This window comes from Melanerpes formicivorus, unplaced genomic scaffold, assembly GCF_026170545.1.
Source record: "Melanerpes formicivorus ecotype bairdi unplaced genomic scaffold, bMelFor1.0.p_v2 SCAF_2, whole genome shotgun sequence".
Taxonomy (NCBI): domain Eukaryota; kingdom Metazoa; phylum Chordata; class Aves; order Piciformes; family Picidae; genus Melanerpes; species Melanerpes formicivorus.
In genome coordinates this window covers 20,757,017-20,776,366 of record NW_027142354.1, presented here as the reverse complement: position 1 = coordinate 20,776,366, position 19,350 = coordinate 20,757,017, and the positions used below count along the sequence as shown (strand labels likewise).

At 46.1% G+C, this 19,350-nt stretch overlaps 1 protein-coding gene across 2 annotated transcripts; it reads left to right on the top strand.

Moving 5' to 3' along the window:
- Window positions 1-1,347: 1,347 nt before the first annotated feature.
- On the top strand, window positions 1,348-19,257 carry LOC137445642 (solute carrier family 22 member 2-like). 2 transcript variants are annotated; one of them, XM_068147532.1, is made up of 11 exons: window positions 1,348-1,777; window positions 3,175-3,278; window positions 7,574-7,728; window positions 8,501-8,669; window positions 9,440-9,554; window positions 10,112-10,218; window positions 10,385-10,599; window positions 12,492-12,600; window positions 13,314-13,426; window positions 14,379-14,478; window positions 18,098-19,257. In XM_068147532.1, the coding sequence occupies exons 1-11, from the start codon at window positions 1,367-1,369 to the stop codon at window positions 18,213-18,215; spliced, it is 1,716 nt and encodes a 571-aa protein (XP_068003633.1). In that variant the 5' UTR covers window positions 1,348-1,366; the 3' UTR covers window positions 18,216-19,257. The 2 variants fall into 2 exon arrangements, with proteins under 2 accessions (XP_068003633.1, XP_068003643.1); XM_068147542.1 differs by lacking the exon at window positions 18,098-19,257 and having other exon boundaries at window positions 13,314-13,440; window positions 14,379-14,463.
- Window positions 19,258-19,350: the final 93 nt, after the last annotated feature.

Here is a 19,350-nt window from a genome sequence, read left to right as displayed (position 1 = left end):
CTGGTCTCAGCATGGGGAGCAGAAATACAACTGACAAAGCAGTTGTGAGGAGGTGAACACTGCCACAGGGTGGGAGAAATGGCTCAGACGTGTGGAGCCTGTAGCTATTGAGACATATGTGAATGTTACAGTTCCACTTTCCCACAGCCTGCCTCGTTAAGCCCACTGATTTCACTTTATTTTAACAGGTGCCCTTCTCCCCAGTTGCCTTCCCATCCATTTCAAAGATGCAACACTGTTATTTTTCACTCCCTTTTCTCACATGGTTTGGAGGTACAACATCTCTTATCACCTCCAGGGCTTCACAGACATGAAGGCCATCTAAACATTTCATTATCATCCCCTTTTTGGGTTCCCACAACAAAACCTCTCTGCAGAAAACTTGCAGGCAGATGTCTTTGCCCATAGATGGGTTTTGTCCAAGTCCATGCTGTTAATGTTCAGCTGCACTGACATTCTTCCAGCCTACCATCATTACTTAAATTGTTTGACAAAAACTAATTGTTTACAGTGCAGGAACTCAAGAGACAACATGAAAAGACCTTATGCAGCTGCAGCTATGGGAACATGACATGAATCATTCCCCTCAGAAAAAGAGGCTGAGAATTTCTCCATTGCTTTTCCACATTAACAGTGTCTGACAAATTCACATGAAATAACTGTAAAATATTGGTGAGGGAGGGCTATTTTACAGCAGCCTCTGCCTGCAGTCTCCCCAGAGCGCAGGGCAAGAAGTAGAGAGCAGGGTGGGTATGCAAGGGCTGATGACCAATCTTCAGACTACTCTCAGCTCCTTGGGTTTGGGACAGTCATGTTTGAACTTCTACAAGTTACGTCTGGGCAGTTCTGACTCAAAAGTGTCAGCACTTACTGTGGTGACTGGATTGCTTCACATTTGGAGCACAACAATATTCTTTAGTTATCAGATGCCTAAAATCTGTCCTGTTGTGTCTTCTCTACATTGCACTTGCAGCATGCAAGTGGTCACTCAGTGTAATATTGAGTATAAGCTTCTCCAGTTGTATACATAGAAGGGACAACAGTGCTTTCATAATATTTACAGCCTTGGACAAAGCAATTCTCACCTACAGACTTTCAGTGACAGAGTGAAATGGCAATAATCTAAGATTTCAGCTTGGATGTGTCATATGCAAAACAAAGTAACAGAGGCCAAAATGGGAGAGCCAAGGTGTGTTTAGAAATGGTGTTTGAGAAACAAGGGTTGTGATGCATGACTTGACAATTGACAAAGTTAATTATTTGTTTATGAGTTTTGAGCAAACACTCTGGCTGCTATTTAGCACGCAGCAAAGAGCAAAGCCCTGGAAAGCAACTGAGATAGTTTAATGAGTTGCAACATACAAAGATGCCAACTCTGGATGACATTTTAGAACAGATTGGAGAATTTGGCTTCTTCCAGAAACAAACCCTCTTTGTTTTATGCCTGCTATCTGCTGCCTTCACCCCAATATATGTGGGTGTCATCTTCTTTGGGCTCACCCCTGAGCATCGCTGCTCCAGTCCTGGGGTGGCTGAGCTGAGCCAGCGGTGTGGCTGGAGCCTGGAGGAGCAGCTGAATCATACAGTTCCTGAGTGGCATGGCCATGGGGTTGGTTTCAGCAGTCGCTGCAGGAGGTATGAAGTGGACTGGAATGCAACAGGTATCAGCTGCACTGACCCCCTTTACAGCCTTATGGGCAACAGGACCACTGTCCCCCTTGATCTCTGTCAGGATGGCTGGGTCTATGACTCCCCAGGGACCTCTCTCGTGACTGAGGTAAGACAGAGCTGGGCAATACTGGATTGGTAAAGTTTGCTTTTGGCACAGAGCATGAGCAAAGATTTATATGGATAAATAATGGGAAATTATTGATTCTCCTGGCAGGTTAGTACTGCAAGCTTGCCATCAGCTGGACAACAGCTGTCCTCATAATTCAGTATTTCAGTCACAAAATTTAGGACAATACCTTGTGGCCCAAACCGAGGAATTTCTCATTTGGGAGATAAAATGAATAGTGTAATGAACAAGAAGTAAATGGAGCTAATTTTGTCAGATAATGAGTTAGCAACATTCTTTTTTTTTTTTCCAACTTACACTACTTAAATGAGAGAGTTTAGAATGAGAAAAACTGCAAATTGTGCAAACCAGTATTAACAGTCTAAAAGCCTCAGAGACACCTGAAACATAGTAAGGACCTCAAAAGAGATCTTTTCTACTTCTCCCCAGTCCCAAACTTGTGTTAATTATACCTAAATCACCTAGCACCTAGCAGCTGCTTCTGTAACACATTCTTAATAAAACTGCAGTGCTGGATACTTCACAGCTTCCTGGGGCAGGGTATTCATATTCCCTTGCTTCACCATCATCATTGTCCCTTGGGACTGCTGGGTGGAGGCAGAGAAGAGCACTCCCAGCCCTCCTCTGCATCAGCTGAGTCAGGGAAACCACTTATGAACTGTGTGGTGCAGCCCCAGCAAATTTGTCCAGATTAGAAAGAGCTAAAATATGCAGCCAGAGACAATCATGCTTTTTCTGGGCTGAAGTACAGTTACACTTGAATGAGTATTTCCAGCTATAGAGAAGTTAATACCAGTTTACCTCTCCTTGCTGGGTGATTGCTGGTAGTCTGTTAATTGTAAACCAAAACCAAGTAATGGAGAAGCAGTTCACTTTAGACAAAGGTCAACCAAATCTTGGGCATTTTGCCAGTCCTAATGAGGAACAGGACAGCCACCTCTTCTCTCCCCTCTAACAGGGCTCATGGCAGCCCTGACACCCCTCACACCTGGCACTACTTACACACAACAATATAACACACAGATACAGATAGGCCTTGGCATCTGGGAAGGAAATGATGTTCCAGTGTCCTCCAAATTTCAAGCAGACGGATAGGGGGGAGTGGGGTAGATTTTTCTGAACTTTTTAATTTGCTCATTTGGTGTTTCTCTTGTTTTCTTACTCTCCTTAAGAGTCATTGCGCAATCATTTTCCAGGGTGTAACTTTCCCACCAGTTCTGGGAAAATATGGACAAGATGGATTGCAGCTGTCAGTTTAAGAGCCTAGAGGGTTTTTTCACCAGAGCCCATTTTCTAGTAGTGTGTCACTGGTCTCCCTACTGAATAGCCATGTTCTGTGTTAAATGTTCCTGTTCTAACTGTGGCTACCCTTGCAGTTTAACCTGGTGTGTGAGGACTCCTGGAAGCTGGACCTCTTCCAGTCATGTGTGAATGCTGGGTTTTTTATTGGCTCCATGAGTATTGGCTACATCGCAGACAGGTAGGTTGTATGCACAGAGGTGTAAGATGAACTGTTTCATCTGGTTATATCTGCTTTCTGCATGTAGCTGAACAACCTTCACAAGTCAAAGAGGGAAAAATGCAATTAAAACTTGATTCAAAAGGCACATGTGCCACTTACAAAGGTGTGGATGGTGGTTCCCTGTTTGGAAAGGCGGCTGTGACCAAGGAAGTAATCGAAACATCATGATGTCGATCCACTTTTATGGCCTCTGAGTTCGCTCCATGGAGAGTCATCACATTCACTACCAAAGAGATTTTTTTCTTTCATGGTAGCAAAATGCAAAGTGAACTCAACCTGTCCCACAAGAGAGAGCGGAGCAGAGAGAAAGCAGTGGGTTAGACTTAACTAAACAATTAAGCCAAGGTCAGCTGACAAACAGGTTAATCCCTCCCAAGCAAAGCAAACAGCAGAGATCGGAAAAGGAGAGAATTGTTTTGGTACAACTCATCTTATACTAGATATTTATCCAATGAATTTGTTCAGAATAATATTTTGTTTTCCTTTTCACACCCAACAGTGATTTATTTATATTTTTCTACTTTTCTGCTCAAAATCTGTAACTAAATTTTAAAGGCATAGCCTGAAACCACCACAATCCACCCCTTCTAAACAATTTCATTGGCTGTTAATACTATCCATCTAATCTGGCCAGTTGTCTAATGATTTTGGAGGTATTCCACCCTTTTCCCCAGTACTCAGCTTACGGGATGCAAAGGTGAGGATATATAGCAGCTACTCACCTAGGCATGACAGGACATGAGACAGCACTGAACAAAATGTCTATTATCAAGCAAAAGTATGAAATAATATGAGGGAGTAGGAGGTCATTGCTGCTAAGATAAAGCACATGAATGCTCTAGCATCTAGGGGCTTTCTACTGCTCTGCTTACCACCATCCTGCCCTAGTTCACTGTGGTCCCTGCACTGCAGACACCCGAGAGCAACACAGTGTGTTGTGCTTAGGGCAAAAACAAATAAAAAATCTTCACATTTAGTACAGGGACTGGAGAAAAGGCCCATGAATTCTGTTTGCTGGATCTGAGATATCCATCCCCTTCTTGTTCAATAGCCTGAGTGCAACTGAGCGCTACTTTTACTATGCATGAGACTGATGGAACCCACCACACTTGAGAAAACTGCTGTGAATGTTTCAAGTGATTCAGGAGAAGTTTTCATACATTCCTAATGTGTTCCTCTCTGAGGAATTAGACCTACTCATTTACTCAATTTGCATCTGGACACACATCTGGGAGCTGACTTTCAAGAGTCACAGGTGTCTTGGAAATTGCACTTCCGTGTCCCTAGAGAGTTCCTGAGGTCAGTGCTAACATGGAGCATTGCACATTTGCCTTTCAGGGCTGGAGCACTGGGAGAAGGTTCCTCTCAATGTCTGATAAAATTCTCTTGGGGTGGACTTTAACATAAGAAAAAAATGCCTGTACTTAAGCCCCATGACAGGACAAAAGTTTGAGTGATGGGATCTGTTGATGTTATTACAGACAAAAGAAGCCCTATTTTTTGGCTGGCATAGTATCATAGTATCATAGTATCATAGTATCATAGTATCAGTCAGGGTTAGAAGGGACCACAAGGATCATCTAGTTCCAACCCCCCTGCCATGGGCAGGGACACCCCACACTACATCAGGCTGGCCAGAGGCTCGTCCAGCCTGGTCTTAAACACCTCCAGGGACGGGGCCTCAACCACCTCCCTGGACAACCCATTCCAGGGCTTCACCACTCTCATGGCGAAGAGCTTCCTCCTCACATCCAGCATGAATCTCCCCACCTCCAGCTTCATTCTATTCCCCCTAGTCCTATCACTACCTGAGATCCTGAGAAGTCCCTCCCCAGCCTTTCTGTAGGCCCCCTTCAGATACTGGAAGGCCACAATTAGGTCACCTCGGAGCCTTCTCTTCTCCAGACTGAACAGCCCCAACTCCTTCAGTCTGTCCTCATAGGAGAGGTGCTCCAGTCCTCTGATCATCCTTGTGGCCCTTCTCTGGACACCTTCCAGCACGTCCATATCCCTCTTGTAATAGGGGCTCCAGAACTGGATGCAGGACTCCAGGTGGGGTCTCACCAGAGCTGAGCAGAGGGGGAGGATCACCTCCCTCGACCTGCTGGCCACACTTCTCCTGATGCAGCCCAGGATCTGATTGGCTTTCTGGGCTGCAAGTGCACATTGAGAGCTCATGTTGAGCTTCTTGTCCACCAGCACCCCCAAGTCTCTTTCCTCAGGGCTGCTTTCCAGCCAGTCACTGCCCAGACTGGATTTGTGCCTGGGATTGCCTCGACCCAGTTGCAGGACCCTGCACTTGCTCTTGTTGAAGCTCATGATGTTGGCTTGTGCCCACCTCTCCAGCCTGTCAAGGTCCCTCTGGATGGCATCCCTTCCCTCCAGCGTGTCTGCTGCACCACACAGCTTGGTGTCATCAGCAAACTTGCTGAGAGTGCACTCAATGCCACTGTCCATGTCCCCCACAAAGATGTTGAATAAGACAGGTCCCAGGACTGATCCCTGAGGGACTCCGCTTGTCACTGGCCTCCACTGGGACATGGACCCATTGGCAGCCACTCTTTGGGTGCAGCCATCAAGCCAGTTCTTTATCCATCTAGTGGTCCACCCATCAAACCCATGTGTCACCAGTTTGGAGACCAGGATGTGGTGCGGGACAGTGTCAAAGGCTTTGCTCAGGTCCAGGTAAACGACATCAGTTGCTCGCCCCTCATCTATTAATTTTGTCACCTGCTCATAGAAGGCCACCAGGTTGGTCAGGCAGGATTTGCCCTTGGCAAAGCCATGCTGACTGTTCCCAATCACCTCTTCACTATTCTTTTGAGCCAGTAGTGCCTCCAGGAGGATCTGCTCCATGATCTTTCCGGGCACAGAGGTGAGACTGACTGGCCTGTAGTTCCCTGGTTCCTCCTTCTTACCCTTTTTGAAAATGGGGGCAATGTTTCCCCTTTTCCAGTCTGTGGGGACTTCCCCAGATTGCCATGACTTTTGAAATATAATAGAGAGGGGTTTAGCAACCTCCTCTGCCAGTTCTCACAGTACCCGTGGGTGTAACCCGTCAGGTCCCATGGACTTGAACACTTTCAGGTTCTTCAGATGATCACGAACCTGATCTTCACTTACAATGGGCAGTTCTTCCTCCCCGTCCCTGGCATTGTCTTCCATAACATCAGGAGTGTGGCTAGAGGCCCTTGCAGTGAAGACTGAGGTAAAGAAGTTATTAAGTACCTCAGCCTTTTCCTCATCACTTGTGACCATGTCACCATTTTCCTTTCTGAGGGGGCCTACACCTTCCCTAGTCTTCTTCTTCCCATTAATATACCTGTAGAAGTTCTTAGTGTTCCCTTTAACCTCCCTGGCTAGATTCAATTTGAACTCTGCTTTGGCTTTCCTAACCAGGTCTCTTGCTGCTCGGGCAGCTTCCTTATATACCCCCTGTTCTACCTGTCCTTCTCTCCACTTCCTGCAGAGTTTCTTTTTAAGTAATAGTGTGTCCAGTAGCTCCTTGCCCATCCAGGCAGGCCTCCTAGCATTCTTACCTGCTTTTCTCTTTGTTGGTATACAGAGCTCCTGGACACAGAGGAGGTGGTCCTTGAATACTGACCAGCTGTCCTGGGTCCCTCTTCCCTCCAGGGCTTTGTCCCACAACACTTTGGCTAGCAGATCCCTGAAGCGATCAAAATCTGCACGCCTAAAGTCTAGGGTCGTAAGCTTTATTGTGCTATTTTTGTTAGTGGACATTGGCTAATACATCTCTGTCAGCTAGAAAACAAATGTCTCTCCAGTGTTCCAGTGAACTTGTTTCTTTTGGAAATAATTTATTTCTGACTATCCATGAATTGCAGTGATACAGGGAATAACAAATAACAGAGATGTACCCAACTCTCTTCAAGAAGAGTTCAAGATTGATGAAAAAATAGGTAAAGGTCACAGTTATCAAACAAGATCCCCATTAGAAAGCTATTTCATCTTTGAAAGGTAGGCTGAAGAGCCATATTAGAGCATTTCCTGAACTCATTAGCTGAGTCAACCAGAAGTGAGCAACAGCCTGAAACCACAGGACAGGGGATTCCCTTGACCTTCCATTCAGTTGAAAAATATTGCAAAGGAAAGAGCAAATAGAGACTCCCGCTCAAAATGAACAGAGAAAAGGGGGACAGGGATCATCTCCAGCCTCCTTGAATCATTTGGTTTACCACCCTACCCTACCAGCAGTCAAGTTCTTTCTTCTTCTTTCTTCTTTCCTTCTGCAGGTTTGGCCGTAAACTCTGCCTCCTGGCCACAATCTTCATCAATGCGGTCTCAGGGGTTCTCATGGCCCTTGCACCAAGCTACGCCTGGACAGTGATCTTCCGTCTGCTACAGGGACTGGTCAGCAAGGGAGGCTGGCTGACAGGCTACGTCCTCAGTTAACGGTTTCTTGCAATTACACATCCTGGGCAGCAGTCTTGTGCTTTGCAGCAGAGCTGAACCCTGTGCCATCCCATCTTTAAGGAACTGTGTGCAACAAGAGCAGACAGTGACACTGTGGTTTTCACTGCCAGACTGCACCTCTTTGCTTAAATATAGTTGTATAAGACCCAAGTTTGCACAAGCCTGTAGACATAAATGGAATGACAAGGAGGCAGCTCTGAATACTAGGGAGTGTTTGTACCCAGAGAGGAACATGATAAAATGAAGGACAAGGTCAAAAGACAAGAAGTAATTGAAAATGCTGCAAGAATGTATGACACTGGGAAAGGCAACAAATGGTGTTGTGAGAGGTTAACACTGGTGTTTCACACCCTTGGTACCAGAACCATTTTTGTTGTACTGTTTCACATGTTTGGCAGATAGGGAGATTTTGTTCCCAAGCCATGCAGGAAGAGGGAAATTAAAGCAAACAAATGCCAGTTGTGTATTTCACTTTCCCATTTAGTTCTTAGCTAGAACGAGGTGCAAGAAGAAAGTAATGTTTATCCTTTGTTAATGGGTGAGAGCCTGACAACCTTGAAGGCAGAGACAAAGTTCCCAGCTGAATAGAGGAGGAAGGACTTGTCTGCAATTTAAACTTTACCATCCAAATCCATGCCTGCACAGCACCACAAAGCCACATATAGGAGCTCCACATGTTTCTAGCTGACAGGATTTACACTCCCTTGACTCTCCAAATCCATTTATTTCTCTCATATGATTTGCAGTTGCAGAATTTGTTGGCTCCACTTACCGGAGGGCAGTTGGCATCACTTACCAGCTTGCCTTCAGTCTGGGACTCCTCGTCCTCACTGCTCTGGCTTATGTGATTCCACACTGGAGGTGGCTCCAGCTCACAGTGACACTGCCCAATTTCTTCCTCCTGCTCACTTACTGGTAAGTGACTGCTCTTAGAACTCACAGTAACAATGAGCCAAAACCAGGAGACTGTAACTGGGCACTGAGGCATCGGCAGAGCCATCTGCTGCAGCGCGACATGGAGGATTTTCAAAACTACATCAGATCAGATCTGGCATTTTTTTGTGGTTTTGTTGCCTCAGCTAGACACTTAGTCTGAATCATCTAAGAGTAAGTGACTGTCTGAATCCTGTTGTAATGCTTCTTTGTTTGGAGTTGTTGCCATTCATCACAGAATAATAAGTCCTTATTTCTTGAACACAACTTGACCTACTGTGAGATGCAAGTTTGTCTAATCATCAACTAAAAATAACTTCTTTTTTTAATGCAATCCACAGACTTCTGTTAGCTATTTGCAAACAAACTGAGTGAAAAAATTTGGGTTGAGGGTGGTTTGTTTGGGGTTTTTTTGAAGTTTAATTTTAACAAGGACAAACAGAAGGATCACGTTTGCAGCTGTTAGTAATTTCTAAAACATGTCAACAAAATGTGTCTCAGGATAATGGTTCCAAATGATAATAAACTGATTTAGTCATTAAAAAAAACAACAAAAAGGCAGGTTATGTTGTCATTGCACAAATCAGTGTGCAGTCACTGACAGACAGCATTACAATGGAATTCAGTGTCACCCTTGGATATTCAATACATCACAGGATCATAGTCTGAGAAACTCAGTTCCCTTTTCATTTTCTGTGTACCAGTAACCTGCATTTTCCCTCCCTGTAGCTGTCATGCTGTATGTGTTGCAGGTGTCTGCCAGAGTCCCCTAGGTGGCTCATAGCTCAAAAGCAAAATGACAAAGCTATGGAAGTTATTAAGTACATTGCAAAGGGAAATAAGAGGAAGCTGCCTCTCTCCTTCCAGGTGACTGAACTGCCTTTGCTGCATATATGCAAACCTTGGGGCACATCATGTTATGGGTTTATGATTGCTTTTGGTTTAGAGTAGGGAGCAATTTGACAGTCAAAAGCATTGCAGTTCTCTAAAGGAAAGGCAAGTAAGGTTTTTTTCTCTTTGACTGCCTAGGACCATTGCAGAGCATACTTGGGAAAAGAAGCTTGCCAAAACAGACAATAGAAAAGTAAAATAGTAAAATTCATCCCTGAAGTAGTATCAACCAACAGTAAATTTGCCAAATCTCATGTCTCAAAATTCTAGATCATCCTTATTCTTTTTTTTTTTAAGCTGCTTCATCCCGTGCAGCAGTCTCATACACAGGACTGCACAGATATGAAAGCTACATAAATTTTCATATATCCTTTCCCCAAAATGCTCTGGAGAAATTATTTTGTCTTCAGTTCTTTAGCTGGCAAATGAAAATTTCATCCTCCCATTAATCCAGAGGAAAATTTGTTGCAGTATTTATCACCCTCTCCCCTACCCACTGTAATCTCTTGTTCCTCTGTCACTTGTGCTCCTAGAGTCTCAGTTATGAAGATGAAGTTGGAGAAAAGCTGAAACCTTCATTTCTAGACCTGGTCAGGACAACTCAGATGAGAAAATACACCTTCATTTTGATGTACAGTTGGTAAGGGAAGGTTTTTGCAGCCCAAATGGAGGTGTGTGATGCAGTGCCCTAAGTCATCTTTGTTGATTTAAGCCTGGATTGCTCCCAACCAGCTGTGAATCTCAGTTCTTTGCATAAACTCTCTCCCAGAGGGTTTGGCTTCATCTGCACCCTATTCTCTGCCCAGGTTCACAAGCTCCGTCCTCTACCAGGGGCTCATCATGCATATGGGAATAGCTTCTGGGAATGTGTATCTGGATTTCCTTTATTCTGCACTTGTCGAGTTCCCAGCTGCCTTCATCCTCATGCTAACACTAGATCGCATTGGTCGCCGTTACCCCTGGTCCGCAGCAAACCTGATTGCAGGTGGTGCTTGCCTCCTTACAGCGTTAATGCCAGACAGTGAGTAATACAGACCTCCTCTGGCTATGAATTCTAACCCTGTCTCTTCATTATTGCTGAGGAAAATGGAAACCAATCTTTGCTAACCTGGCCTATGTCAGTTTCGTAATCCAATGAAGACAAATACCATAGAAGCTAATGTATGTCCCACCATCAGTATTTATACCAGCTAGTGAGAGGCTGGAGAAATTGAGAGAATTACATTTCCCAAATGGCAACAAATCAGATGGCCAGCCTGCAGCTCCTAGAGCACAAGGCATAACATAAGTCTGCAATTTTTCTCTGACATGAAGTTTAGATTTGAATGCACAGCTCAGAGTTTTCATGCAAAACCCCCCGGTTTCTGATTCTGAAAAGGCAAATCATATGGGCACATGCACACACTGCAAACACTGTCTGGGTGCTTTCTGTATCTACAGATCAACAGTGCTGCTGCCATAAATGCAGGATGTTGAGCAACCACCACAGGCACTTGGCTTTTGTTTAGCTAAGCATTCTCACTGGGACCCTAACCTCAAAGCATTATGTCCCTTAAGGGCCATTAAATTAAATTTCTTTCCTTTTACTTCATGGAGTACAACTATACTGAAACCACAGATGTAATAGTGCCACACAACTATCAGTTTGTGGGGAGACAAGGCCTAAAACCACAACATTTTACAGAAAAATGTCATAGATTTTTTTTAAAAGCCAAAATGTCCAGGCAATAGAAACTTATCTCAACAAGTGGCTGGGGAGTGCAGGGACTACACAAGGGACCACTGAGCCTTGCTGGGAGAGTGCAAGGGTGGGAACCTCATGAGCTCATTGTTGCTGCCTGTGACAGGCTACGGAGAGCAGCAGTAGCTGGGTGAGAGCCTTACAGCAGTGACAGTCAGAGCCAATGAAGACACTGCTACCAAGCTGGCTCAGCCCACCAGGCTTGACAGCAGCACCCACCAACAGAGACCCTAGACTTCTCACCAGCCCTGAGCTGAGCCACCTTCAAAGCCCATGGCAGCCTAGCTCTCCACAAAAGGTCGGTTGTTTTTTTCACCTAGGCTGGCTCTGCAGGGGACAACACGGCAGACAGAGCCCTGGTGGGGGAGTAAGGACACTCCTGGGCTCCCACATCTGCAGCTGCTCCAAAACACATGCAACACTGCTATCTCAGCTTTGGAGAGGCTCTGCCAGCAGGGCTTACCAGCAGTAAAATACTGCTCTGGGCTGTTGCATCCCTTAGCTGATTAGATGAGGGAGGGACTGAATGCTTCTTGTGCACTAATAGAAGCAGCTGAAGCCACAATCCAAGGTCAGTTTGGGGTCTAAAATCCCACATGGCATGCGAAGGTGTCTTGTACTGACTCTATGCAGAGGGCTAAGATAATAATTTATTTACAGCACTACAGCACAGACTTCTATAGCTCCAGGTGTGAAAACAATTGTAGAGCACACACACAGAGACAGGGGCACAATCTAAACTTGTCCCAGCCTGAAAGTCATCAGGAGTCTCTGTGCAATAGCACAGAGTATTTTACTGAGAAGCAGATTTCAACTGCTAAACAATGCAGCTGCCCTCTGTCTCATTTCATTGTAAGCATGAAGAGGTTTCTGGCATAAGCATTTGGTTAATGCACTGGATAATTCAAATTATTTTGTATTATTGATTTCTTGTCTCTGTGACAGCAGCCTATGAAAGTCTAAAATCTTGGTTATTTGCTGGAATCACAAGACAACTGCATTATAAATTCCTTATTGAATGAAAGGGAACACCATCAAGTGCTGTTCCCTTGACCTTTTATGACAGCAATCTTACTGGTTTCTTAAATTAAATCTTTAATGACATTTTATGCCAAGAGCAAAAAGAAACATGGTTTTGTATTCCTACCTTAATGTGTAAAATGTCTTTCCAGCTCTTTATTGGCTTAAAATGGCTGCAGCTTGCTTGGGCAGAATGGGAATTACCATGTGCTACGAAATCATTTGTCTGGTAAATCCCGAGCTGTATCCAACATTCCTCAGGTAAGTGCATAATTTGCTGCTAGTTGGCAAAAACCCTGTGTGTTTCTCTTAAAGAGATCACAAGAGGTCAGCTCAAGGCTGTGGATGCAGCTGAGGAGTCTGTGACTCATGTACTGCCCTGGAAAAGGTGTTTGCGTGTGTAAAACACACCTCAGTAAGGTGGAGGAGAACTCCTGGGTGGTGCAGCAGAAATCCACTGCTTTCCATGGCCAAAGATCCTTCCCCACTTCAGAGCCCAGCACTGAGGAAGCAGGTTTCTGAAAGGATGTTTAAGCAACCTTCCCAAACATCCTGCAGGTTCCCCTTCCTGTACCCTTCAGTAAACCAGAAGTCAAATGTTCATTAATCTCCCTGTTCCAGTACAGGGACGGTTTTAATGCATTGCCTTGTGTAACTCTCTCTGTCCTCACACTTGCACTATTTCTCTACGGGAGAATGCTCTGCACTTGCTTTCTTTAGAGCACGTTCACCACAGCAGGGGGCAGGGCCTTTCTAACCCCCTTTCTAAGCCGCAGGGTGTAATCTCACTTTCTCTCCACGAGGGTCACAATCCAACCCTTCTCCCATCAGCTGCACATCCCCTGGGCAGGGTTCTGACCCACTCTTTACAGCCTGTTCCCAGATGCTGCAGGTTCTGCCAGTGTGCTGGGCTGCAAAGCTGAGGCATCTCTAGTTAGAGCTGTGAGCATGCACATGTTTGTCCAACTTTGCAGGAACCTGGGAGTCCTTGTTTGTTCTTCCTTGTGTGATCTTGGTGGGATCATAACACCCTTCCTTGTGTATAGACTAGCAGAACTCTGGCACGAACTGCCCCTGGTCATCTTTGGTAAGAGCTATGAGGTGGGTCAGCTGGTCACAGCTTAGATGAGTGAGTTTGGTGAGCTATTTCTTGCCTTTTAAAAAGAAGCAGAGATGTGTATATATGTATGTGTGTGTACACATGTAAGGCACAGACTGGTAAGTCTGTTTCATGTGTGGGTGTTTGGAAGTTGTGCCAAGGCCATCCCTTAGCCTTTTCTGCAGAAGAAGTCTTTGACTTCCTGCTGAGCCTTCCCCAAGGAAGGAACATCTTTTGGTCCTGCCCCTTTTGTGTCCGTGTGGTTACAGGACTTGTGCTCCAAGTAGGATAGCCTCCTGTCTCACTACAAAAAAGTCACACTCCACTTCTTGCTGCCACCTCAGAGTCCCAGTCTGTCAAGGATCCTATGGCAAAGCAGCATGTAGCTCTAATATTAAGAGTATCAATCTTAAAAAAAAAACAACCAAAAAAAAAACCCAAAAGGGCTACCCTGACTGTTGCACATATTTAGATCACTGAGCTCAAATGCACCATCTGCCCTCAGTATGGTCATAGCAGGCTCTTAAAACTTAGAAGATGAAATCAGAAGGTGAAATTGGCTAGATGGGCTGGTTGCAAACTTTTGTGCATGTCCTAATAGAGCCAAAAGTAAGGATGAGAGTTAGAGTCACCCCAGTCCCATGCCAGCTGGACAGCTAGAGCCCAAATCTGTTTCCTTTGCACTGTGTGCACAAAGCAAGGGAGCCAGACCACCTCTGGGACCATGGCCCAGAACGGCTTTCCAAGTCTCAGATGCACCTCAGAAATATGTGCAGCATGAGAAAGACATAGTTAAAAAGACAGGAGTTATAATCACTTCAAGAAGTCCTTACTCAACTGTCAGGGTAGTTGTGATTCAACAAAAATTAATTAAGAGCTGGGAAATAATCACAAATGTGACCATTGTGTTGCCTTTGTGATCCCTGTTCTGTGTTTGCAGCTGTGATTAGCTTAATTAATGGCGGCTTGGTTTTGCTTCTACCTGAGATGAAGGGGAAAAGTCTGCCTGAGACCATTGAAGATGCTGAAAATTTGCACAGGTATGACATTAGGAACTCTCCCACATAGCAGAGCAACTCTCCTTCACAGTCACAAAACCTACTAAGGAAAAAATGACTGCACATCTTCAAGGAACTGCTGGATTTTGTAATAGACATATAAATAGAGTGGATGGCTGGTGGGTAACTCATCCCCAGTAGCAAGATCAATCTCTGGACTCTCTTGCATAAAATGACCAGAATTCACTAATACTTTACATGGGAGCCAGACAGGTGAAGGTGTGGTTTCACAGATCAGCTGAAAAGCATTAGCCTGGGTTTTGGTTGCTCCTTAGGCAGGGCATGCAGCCATTCTGCCTTGACAGGCAACTGTCAGCATGGAGAAAGGTATCCTTCCTGCCACAGCTGGCTGACATAAGCGGCTGATGGAGGCTTTCAAGCAGGAGAGCACCTTGGCACAGTGGCAGGAGCTTTTAGCAGCCATCCTCTCTGCCATGGAAAGGTGAGGCAGAGGGGCAGAGGCACAGGTTCCTGGAGAAAGATGACATGGAAATCCTACTTGAGCTGGCTCTTGTGCCTGTGCAAAGTAAAGCTGAGGAACACATCCCTCAGTCACACCATGCTCCTGAAAAATTAACTGTCCCATCTAAGCACCTGAGTGTGCTAGGTGCACCCACATGTGCCCCACCCTTGCTCAACACCCTGGTGTTATGGTTGATATGCAGCTGTGGCAGTGAGGGGACTGCTCATGTCTCCAGAGATGCTCACACCCAATGAGGACAAAATTGGCTGAGATGCTGTTTTAAATCTGGGGAAGTAAGGCAGGCACTTTTTCTTTCTAGCATGACTCATACCTTGAGTACTGTGTCCAGTTCTGGGCCCCTCAGTTTAAGAAAGATATTGACTTGCTGGAACGCATCCAGAGAAGAGCAACGAAGCTGGTGAGGGGTCTGGAGCACAAGCCCTATGAGGAGCAGCTGAAGGAGCTGGGGTTGCTTAGCCTGGAGAAGAGGAAGATCAGGGGAGACCTTATTGCTGTCTACAACTACCTGAAGGGAGTTTGTAGCCAGGTGTGGGTTGGTCTCTTCTCCCAGGCAACCATCAACAGAACAAGAGGACACAGTCTCAAGCTGTGCCAGGGGAGGTTTAGGATGGATGTTAGGAAGAAGTTCTTCACAGAAAGAGTGATTGGTCATTGGAATGGGCTGCCCAGGGAGGTGGTGGAGTCACCATCACTGGAACTGTTTAAGAAGAGACTGGATGAGGCATTTAGTGCCACAGTTTAGTTGATTAGATGGTGTTGGGTGATAGGTTGGACTTAATGATCTCGAAGGTTTTTTCCAACCTGGTCTATTCTATTCTATTCTACTTTCTAAATACCTCTTGGATGGTAATACTCCACAGGCACTACTCAGACTTACTGTAGCTGATGCAGAGCCCAAACTGATTGTGGTTGTTTGGGCTTTTTTACTGGTCTGGTGAAAAATTGGTTGTGGGAGGAGAATGATCCAACCTGGCCAGAAAGGAATGGCAACATAGCACAGGGTAGAGCATGGAGAGGGCACATCTAGAAAAATATGGAAACTCAAAGCATACAACCATACACCCAGAATAATTTTTTACAGAAGGGAATGTCATGTTATAGAATTTCCAGACAGCAGTGGAGCTGCAATGAGGCCACAGAAAGTTTCCAATTTACTTGTTACTCTGATGTTCTTCAGATTAATCGAATCTCATTTGAAAAAGGTGCCAGTGATGAGACATCCACTAAATTTATATTTCAGTGAATACAGGCATAGCGATTAAATGCTGGGTCATGGGAGGATGTGATGAAGAGGTTAATTGCAAATTATGAAAATTAATTTTTATTACTTCGAATTATTAACAACCGATTAATCGCTATTTTATATACAGATCCTAGGGCATGATTGTGAGATATATCCCATAACTGGTTTAGTGTGTACAATTTGAACCCAATTAGGATATTTACAGGATTAATTTCGATCAAAATAACGACGGGTGCAATTTCGCCGCTTGTCCACCAGATGGCGACTCGACAAGATGCTCACGGCTGCTTAACTCTACAGAAAGATTACAATGTGTCCGAGGCTTGAACTAGAAATTGTCACGCGAGCTAAACGCAGGAGGCTTTGAACTGAATGTTAGTAGGTGCAGCACACATGAAAGATACACTGGGTCTTTTGTTTGTAGCGAAGCAAGTTGCTAGGTTATGGCGAGCTGCTGCTGCCTGGCCAGTTTACGCCGGGGCTGGCGCCTGGGCTGGTCCGTGCGAGGAAGGGGCTTCCGGGGCTGAGGCTGCAGCCGAAAGCCGCTGGCGGGCCCGCGGGGCGACGCTGGGCTTCGCTCTGGGCGGTGTTGGTGGGAGGGGGCAGCCTCCTCTCTTCTACAGCGGCGGGGAAGGCGTGAACGTAGACTCTCTCTGGAGGCCGGCAGGTTCCCTTAGAGGGCTCCGGCGGTCCCTCGGGGCTGCGGTCCCTCCTGGAGCTGCTGCTTGGAAGCGGAGAGGACGGCACGGTGCGGTCCCTCGGCGCGACTGCAGCTGCCGGGGCTGATCCCTGCCGGAAGCTCGGTACTCGCAGGGCCGGCGCTGGCTCCCTGGGCAGCGGCCCCGGGGAAGGGGCGCAGCTGCGCGGAGCGGCAGCTCCCATTGGCTCAGCTCGAACGGAGCGAGCGATGCCGATTCGTCTCGGCGACTGCTTTCCTGTTTTAAGGTTACAAGGCAGTCCTTTGATGGGTTCAAAGGAGAGGGCGGGACGCTCTCTCACGGGTCCCCACTTTAAATTACCCTGGGGTTTGCAGGGCGCTCAGGGGTTGGCTCCCTTCTCTCCCACAACAGAGCGGGGTCATGCAGGATGGGGTTGGGCGCTGATCCTGCTTTCCGAGCTAAGCACACACGGTTGTGGCTCGTCAGTCTGCTGCCTCATGGCTGTAGCAGACGCTTGGACTGCCGAACTAGGGCTAGTCCTCCCCCAACTGAGCTTAAGGTTTACCCTCGGGGGTCCAGTGTTCTTTAAGACATGGCAGGCTCTTCTTCCAAACGGCAGGGCTGGCCAATGCGATGCTGGGACTTCCAGCGAAGGACCCTCCTTTGCGACTCCTTGGGTAAACGGAGGCTCCTCGGCCCATTCCGGGGTGCTGGCTTCTCTGTGCTGCAGAGGCCGTTAGTTTGTGTGCAAGCGGAACTTAACAGAAGCAATAGCAAGGAGCTTAATAGCTATGAAGCTTGATAGCAAAGAGAGAGTGACTTGTTTACAAGGCAGGGTAATACCTGTAGGTTCTCAAGGCTGGATTTGGCCAATGGGCCATCTCATCAACAAGCGGCTTTAGCCTACAGAAAGTGTGAGACTACAATTATGTCCTTACTTGGCAGTAGCACAAGCATCCCATGCAGTGGGTGCACGTTAGTTGTTTACCCCTCAGAAGGTAAGTTGGGGTTGTTCATGCTGTCTGTCTGGTGCCCTGGGCCTTTGTTCCCCTCAGCTCTGGGCTGAGTACCCACTCTGGAAAGGAAGGTGGGAGGCGGGATGTGCCCAAACATGCTGGGACAAGTTTTACTGCATTGAGGGCATAATTCTGGGCATATGGTGCCTTTACCACAGAGCAGTATCTGCCATTTGCCTCTTCCCCTTCTTTTCCACAGGCAAGAAACAAAGAAAGAAAAAACAATTTATCTCCACGTTCTGACTTCTGAAGCTGCTCACAAGGATCATAGAAGCAGAGAAGCTGTCCATTTAGGACCATGGAATCATTTAGGTTAGCCAAGTCACCACTAAATCATGTCCCTAAGCACCACATCTACACATCTTCTAAACACCTCTAGGAATGGTGAAGAAATTTTTCCTACTATCGAATCTAAATCTCCCCTGGTGCAACTTAAGACCATTTCATCTTGTCCTGCCACTTGTCAGTTGGGCAAACAGACTGACCTCCTCTTCAGGGCAACTGTCTTTCATATAGCTGTTGAAAGGGATAAGGTCTCTCCTGAACAGCCTTCTTTCCAGACTAAACAATTCCCTTAGCCAGTTTTGATACCACTTCTGCTTTAGACCCTTCATCATCTTTTTTGCTCTTCTTTGGACATATTCCACTACCTCAAGGATTCCTTTTACCCCAGAGGTGCCTTTGTTAAGGCAGGGAAGTAAAAGATGAGTGGCAGAGCAGCTGTAGCAAGCCCAGCTCTTGACCCCACATACAGGGGACATGTCAGAACAATGTGATGATCTTTTCACCATTGCACTCTCCCAACTGCCAGCAGTCTGTGGCCTGGGGACTTCCTGAGCCAGAGGTAGTCTCCCTACCTTTCTGCTCCAGTCCCTCATGGGCCAGCCCTCCACAATTTTTAATGCTTGGCTTTTGAACGCATTCACAATCCTGGCATCCCAGGGCAGTTGCTCATACAATGCGAGTGGGAAAGTCATGAAGGAACACTTTGTTTTGCTTGTTATAAAACTAAGCTGCTCACTCACAGGTCACTCCTGTAGAGACTGGGAGTGTATTTATGTGGCCAACTCACCTCCATCAAGCTACACCTGATTCTATGTGAAAACAAGCATCTAGACATCAACTGATTTACTGTCACAATTCCCCCTACATCACTTAAAATCTTGGTAAAGATAGTTCATCTGTGGCTTCTGATGATCAGCAGATTGGTTTTGTGAGACAGGTCCTGCAGTGCAGCAGCAGGCAACTCCAGTACAGAGCCTGTTTCAGGAGCCCAGAGCATCCAGAAGCCCCTCTTGCCATTCTTTGATAATGAGAAATAAGTATATAAAAAAATAAACATAAGCACTTTTAAGCCCAGACTGGCCTTTTATGATTTGGTACCTCAGATTTTGACTGGGTATTAGACAAGCTGGAAAACAAAAAGGAAGGTGAATACCAGTTGTAGGCAGT

Excerpts from the sequence above, each read along its gene's own strand:
- LOC137445642 (XM_068147532.1), top strand. The coding sequence starts at position 1,367 with ATGCCAACTCTGGATGACATTTTAGAACAGATTGGAGAATTTGGCTTC. Across the intron at positions 7,729-8,500 it reads GCTGACAGGCTACGTCCTCA|TTGCAGAATTTGTTGGCTCC; the intron begins GTTAACGGTTTC and ends TATGATTTGCAG. Across the intron at positions 8,670-9,439 it reads TTCCTCCTGCTCACTTACTG|GTGTCTGCCAGAGTCCCCTA; the intron begins GTAAGTGACTGC and ends TATGTGTTGCAG.